This window comes from Microplitis mediator, chromosome 1, assembly GCF_029852145.1.
Source record: "Microplitis mediator isolate UGA2020A chromosome 1, iyMicMedi2.1, whole genome shotgun sequence".
Lineage (NCBI taxonomy): Eukaryota > Metazoa > Arthropoda > Insecta > Hymenoptera > Braconidae > Microplitis > Microplitis mediator.
In genome coordinates this window covers 8,466,521-8,473,404 of record NC_079969.1, presented here as the reverse complement: position 1 = coordinate 8,473,404, position 6,884 = coordinate 8,466,521, and the positions used below count along the sequence as shown (strand labels likewise).

Here is a 6,884-nt window from a genome sequence, read left to right as displayed (position 1 = left end):
TCAACAGACAATTTAGTATTTTTATATAACAAATCATTTATAAAAAAAAAAAAAAAAAATAAAAATATGCACATGTAGAAAATTTAAAAAACTTCAGGTGCAATTTTTTCAAATATTTTTTTTTTTCATAATTTATTGATTAAAAAACATCTTTAAATTATTGGACGTCGGCTAAATTCAGTATCATGACTAATTTTATTATAATTTTTTAAAAATTAATTTAATAGTTTAAAAAAAAACTTTAATTAATTCATTTGTATTGAAAAATCAATCGATTAATTAATGAGTTTATTGAGTAATTATTTTCTCAAGTCATTTATTTACTTATTTTTTAAATGACTAATAGCAAATTAATTATTGACTATATTTAATTTTAAAATAAAAATTAACAAGATGGTCGTTCGCGCGCTTTTTCACCAGAGTCAAAATGGCGGATCTGAGAATTATTCCCGCGAAAAACGTGGAGAGACGCTTTGTTATTCTATTGAATTGAGGTTCTGTACAGTTTACTTGTTGATTGTGTCGTCTTACTTGTGCCTTTTTAAAATTAATTTATCGATTATTAATAATATAAGTAACATTTAAATTATAAAAGTAATCAATTATTTAAAGTATTTAAAATAAAATGGATTTAGCTGATTTGCAAGTCCGTCAAAACCGCGTTAAAGATGAAATCGGTGTTCAATGTCAAAAATTATTCCAAACATTCCTCGAAGAGTAAGTTTTGATACATAATATAAATATTTGAAAATTTTAAATTTAGTTTTTTTTTCCTTACTGATTTAAATATATAGTTAATTCAAAAATTTTTTAATATCGATTATTAATCGTTAAAGCTCGGGAAATATGATATTCAAATAGCAGACATTAATTAATTTTATTTCTTTTATAGAAATATTTATAGAAAAAACTTTTAAAAATTTCATATAGAAAGCTTTAAAAGATCTTTGTGTACACAAATTGAAAATTATATTTTGTTTACGAGTTACCGGATTATGAAAATGAATAAATCCACATCACGATATTTCAGTTTTCCAAAAATACTTATCATAAATTTTCAAAATCTACTTTATTTAAATTTTTTATCAGAAATTCTTAGTGCTCTTGAAATTTCCTCTTCAACGAGTACCAACATCACGATATTTCAATTTTCAAAATATCCTTTTTGTAAATTGTCAAAATCTACTTTTTTTAAAAATTCTCATCGAAAATTCTTAATGCTCTTGAAATTTTCTCGTCAACGAGTACCCACATCACGATATTTCTGTTTTCCAAAAATACTTATTATAAATTTTCAAAATTTTCACTAGAAATTCTTCATGCTCTTAAAATTTCCTCTTCAACGAGTACCCACATGACAATATTTAAGTTTTCCAAAAATACTTATTATCAATTTTCAAAATCTACTTTTATCAAAATTTTCATTAGAAATTCTTCATGCTCTTAAAATTTCCTTTTCCACGAGTACCCACATCACGATATTTTAGTTTTCAAAAAATCCTTTTTGTAAATTGTCAAAATCGATTTTTTTCAAAATTTTCATCAAAAATTCTTACTGTTCTTAAAATTTCCTTTTCAACGAGTACCCACATCATTAATTTTTTTTTTTGACAAAAAACACCATTTGCAAACTCAAATAATTTTTTTCAAAAATTAAATTAAAAAAAAAATGAATTTCTTTAAATTTAAATTTCTGATTCTTCAATCTCTTACAATTCACTTTCAAACGAGTACCCACATCGTACATTTCTCCAAAAAAAAATCTTTCAAAAACACCTTCTGCAAATTTTTCAAAAAATTGAAACTTCTTTCAAACTCCGTCATGTGAGTACTCATTCCACCGGAAATTTTCTCAGCTTTCAAAATATCTTATCAAAATTTTAAAAATCCTTCCAGAACTTCCTCATTATCGTGCAACTCATAATCAATTAATTTATTTCTATGTCCAGATTTAAAGAAGATGACGAACTTAAGTATCTAGAAGCAGCTAAAGAACTAGTGAGTCCAGAAAGAAGTACTTTGGTCGTATCATTTGATGATGTTGAAAAATATAATCAAGTATTAGCTACGACAATTATTGAAGAATACTATCGGTAATTAATTAATTAATACATAATAATTTTTTTTTTTATTATTAAGTCGTTTAATTTTTTTTTTTTTTTTTTATAGAATTTATCCATATTTATGTCAAGCTGTTTGTAATTACGTTAAAGATACTGGTGAATTAAGAAAAGAAAAAGAATGTTACGTTAGTTTAGTTGATGTACCAACGAGACATAAATTACGTGAATTGACGACTTCGAAAATTGGTACATTAATTAGAATATCTGGACAAGTTGTAAGAACACATCCAGTTCATCCTGAATTAATTCTTGGTACATTCGTTTGCGTTGATTGTAATGCGACTATTAAAAATGTTGAACAGCAATTTAAGGTAATTATTATTTATAATTATTTTGGAATGGGGGAATAATTTTCTTTTATTTGATGGGATGACTATGGGTTTAATTTATTTTTTCTTACAGTTTACCAACCCGACAATTTGCCACAATCCCGTGTGTGCTAACAGACGGAGGTTTGTGCTGGACATCGATAATTCGGTCTTTGTTGACTTCCAAAAAGTCAGGATTCAAGAGACGCAGTCTGAGTTACCTAGAGGATGTATTCCGAGATCGTTGGAAGTTATTCTGAGGGCTGAGACTGTGGAAACTGTTCAGGCTGGTGATAGGTAATCATTTTTTTTAAATTTTCAATTGTAGACTTTTGTAGCTTTTTAAATTTGCTTTCGAATGAGTACCAACATCGATATATTTAAATTTCTAAAAAATTTCAAAATTACATTTTTTCATTTTTCAAAAAAGAAAATTTTTTTTAAATTTGACGGTGAATTCTTGAAGCCTTTAAAATTCTCTTTCAAACGAGTACCCACATCCACTCACTTGGAAAATTTTTCAAATTTTGATTTTGTCAAAAATTCACAAAATTTTTTATGGACTCAAACCCTGTCATGTGGGTACTCATTTTACCGGAAATTTTCTCACTTTGTCAAATTTCCTACTAATAAATCTCTCAAATCAACTCCGTAGACCCAATCGCTAATAATCACTTCCGCCATTTTCCAGATATGACTTCACTGGTACCCTAATCGTCGTCCCTGACGTCGGTCAACTAAACTTACCCGGCGCGAAAGCAGAAATAGGATCTCGGCATAAATCCGGTGACCAAGGTGAAGGAGTTCGAGGTCTAAAATCTCTAGGAGTCCGTGATCTGAATTACAAATTAGCGTTTCTGGCCTGCAGTGTCACCGCGACCAGTCTCCGCGTAAGTAAAATAATTATTTATTTCAAAATTACTCACATCCTTTATTTCCCGCGTAAAATATAAATAATTATAATAAAGAAAATTTTTAAAGTTCGGTGGAACCGAAATGGCCATGGAGGACATCTCCCAGGAAATGATGAAACGTCAAATGACGGAAACCGAATGGAACAAAGTATACGAAATGTCACGTGATAAAAATTTATACCAAAATTTAGTGTCCTCCCTCTTCCCCTCAATCCACGGCAACGACGAGGTAAAAAAAGGCGTGACCCTGATGCTCTTCGGTGGCGTAGCCAAGACTACCCTCGAAGGCACGACCCTCCGTGGTGACATAAATTGTTGCATCGTCGGGGATCCCAGTACCGCAAAATCCCAACTTCTTAAACAAATTACCGACATTTCTCCCCGCGCGGTCTATACTTCCGGTAAAGCTTCCAGTGCCGCGGGTTTGACTGCTGCCGTAGTCCGTGACGAGGAATCATCAGATTTTGTAATCGAAGCTGGCGCCCTGATGTTGGCAGACAACGGAATCTGTTGCATTGACGAGTTCGACAAAATGGATCCCAAAGATCAGGTGGCGATTCACGAAGCCATGGAACAGCAAACAATTTCTATAGCAAAGGCCGGAGTCAGAGCGACTTTGAATGCTCGTACTTCAATTTTAGCTGCCGCTAATCCCGTCGGAGGTCGTTACGATAGATCGAAATCGCTTCAACAAAATGTCCAACTTACTGCTCCGATTATGTCGAGATTCGATTTGTTCTTTATTTTAGTTGACGAGTGCAACGAAGTCGTAGATAACGCGATTGCCAAAAAAATTGTTGACCTTCACAGCAACAATGTCGTCACTATCGATACGATTTATGATCAGGCGGAAATAATTCGTTACATTAATTTCGCGAAGCACTTCAAGCCGACGCTTACCGTCGAAGCTGCTGAGCTATTGGTCGAAAGTTACACGTCGCTACGTCAGAGAGAGGGCGTTGGTAGCAGCAAATCAACATGGAGGATCACAGTCAGGCAACTTGAGAGCTTGATCAGATTGTCCGAAGCACTTGCTAAGCTAGAGTGTGCCGACAAGGTCACGGTAAAACATGTCCAGGAAGCCAGGAGGTTGCTGAGTAAAAGTATCGTCAGAGTTGAGCAGCCGGATATTGATTTGGACGAAGACAACGTTGAGGAAGGGATGGATTTGGATGAAGCTCCGCCTCTTATGGAAGCTCTCAATGCCTTGGGTGGTAGTGGGGATACTGCGCAAAATGGGGATCAGAATAGTGGGGAGAACGGCCATGGTGGGGATGGAAATGAAGTATTTGAGCAGAAGAAGAAGTTGACGATGTCCTTTGAGGAGTATAAAAATTTGTCTAATATGTTGGTGTTGTACATGAGAAATGAGGAGGAGAGATTAGAGATTGAGGGTAAGGAAGGAATTAGAAAAACGGAATTGGTTGCTTGGTATCTTGATAAAATTCAGGATCAAATTGACTCGGAGGAGGAATTGCTGGAGAGGAAGGCGCTTGTGGAGAAAATTATTGACAGGCTAATTTATCATGACCAAATTATTATTCCGTTGACTACCGGCGCTTTGGGAAATAGAGATGAGGAAGAAGATCCGATGCTGGTTGTTCATCCTAATTATGTTGTTGATGGATAGATTAGGTGGCTTTGTAATGATTTTTTTAAATAAACTTAAAAGACATTTTTTTAATGAGAATTTTTTTTTTTAACTTTGTTGGGTTTTTTTTTTTTATCCTAAACACAGTTTGCTTAGCAAAAGTTTACTTTCAAAAGTTACCTTGAATTTTTCGTCAAATGTCCGTCAACTTCGGGCTTTTCTGTTTTTGACGACGGTTTGTATAAAACTTGCTATACAATCTGACGTAAATTTACTACCCGAGTTAGAATGCGAATTCACTTCAAAAGTTGTATGAGGTACCCGTGGGTAATAAGGCCTGTCGGGTAGTAAGTCCTAAGTGACAGAAATGATATTTAAAATAACCGCCTCCGCTAAAGGCTACTCCAGTAGAAGGGTCTTGCATCTAGATGTTACGACAAGTTAATAGAGTCCCGATACCACGTTCCCTGTCTTCTATATTTCATCATCCGGCATATGATGTCGTAGCGCAGAAGAAATCATAAAAAATATTCTAGTCTTCTGACTCTTAAAAAGTATTGTCGCTAAATTTAAGTAATGATTCATCTCTAATACCAATTTTATTAAGTATAATTAAACTATTCCAGTTTGTTTAACCCGTAGGCCTTATTACCCTACCGTAGTAAAATAAGGCCTATTCGTATCGTTTTTGTAAAAACTTACAAATTGTCGTCAAAAACGGAAAAGCCTGAAGTTGACGAAAAATTCGAGGAAACTTTGATTAGTTTTTTTTTAGTAAAAAAAAGTTACCTCTAAATTGAAGAAAAATTAACCGCAAATTTTTCTTTACAATTTTTGCTGTCAAATTGTCGGCTAATTCGGGCAGCAAATTTCGGTAATTTCAATTATCAAATTGATGTCAATTTCAAGCTAAAGTAGTTAATAGGGTAAGAAGTATGAGGTTGTGATTTTAAATTATTGAATAAAGAAAATTGAGTATTTTTGAAAAATTTGACGGTTAATAAGTTGTAAGTTAATTGGATGACTTGAATTCGATGAGCACTGATATTTATTTGGAGTGTGACAAAAGTTTACAAAAGTATTTTAAATTTTTAAAAAATTTTTGAATTTTTATTAAGATAGTAGCTTTTGAAATTTCTTCTCGAATAAGTACCAACAACAATATATTTAAAGCATAAAGAGACGTTCTAAAAGACCATTTTGTAGTTTTTTTAAAAATCGCAATTTACTAGTCATCATTTTATTGATTCTCCTTGCGGTTATTACAATTTACTTTTATCCTACTTTGTATTTTCTTTTCTATTATCTGCGTATCCTACTTTTTTTACCTAATAAAGTGCGACTGCGGTCCGACTTGTGTCTATGGTACTGCCTCACTACGTGATACCAAATAGAAAACCTATGCCAGGGCAGTCGGTACGAGCGAAGCTCCTGTGGTCGATAAAATCCTGATTTTACCGATCACTAGATCTTCTCAACACGCGCGTAGGAGATCTCCGCTCAAGATCAATGCATGGTTACCCTGATAGTCAGACTTCCTGGTCAGAAAGTTGGTGACAATTAGTTGTGATTAAGTTGACGACAACTTGTAAATAACTTTCAGCTTTTGTAAAAGTTTACAAGTTGTTACGAACTTTCTGAGAAAATTGAAGGCAACTTTTCATCTACTAATGAGATGCCAACTTTTGCCAACTTGACGACAAGTTGCTGCCAGTCTGTCACAAACTAGACTATCAGGGTAAGAGATCACCCAACCAATTAGTAACCGTGCAAATTTATTTACCCCGATAGCCAAGTTGGCAGCAGACTGGCGACAATCTACTGCAGCAACTTGTCGTCAAGTTGGCCGCAAAAATTGCCATTTCCACAAGTTGATGGCAACTTTCTGAGAAAGTTGGTAACAACTTGTAGTCAGCAGTTGCTAAAGCTAAAAGTTGTCGACAACTTG

At 33.5% G+C, this 6,884-nt stretch overlaps 1 protein-coding gene across 1 annotated transcript; it reads left to right on the top strand.

Annotated features, from left to right (window-relative positions):
* Nucleotides 1-454: 454 nt before the first annotated feature.
* LOC130670733 (DNA replication licensing factor Mcm6) lies at nt 455-5,034 on the top strand. The gene is made up of 6 exons (XM_057474199.1): nt 455-717; nt 1,950-2,093; nt 2,170-2,434; nt 2,526-2,728; nt 3,123-3,321; nt 3,413-5,034. Exons 1-6 carry the CDS (start codon nt 626-628, stop codon nt 4,973-4,975), a joined length of 2,466 nt encoding a protein of 821 aa, XP_057330182.1. The 5' UTR covers nt 455-625; the 3' UTR covers nt 4,976-5,034.
* The last annotated feature ends 1,850 nt before the right edge of the window (nt 5,035-6,884 follow it).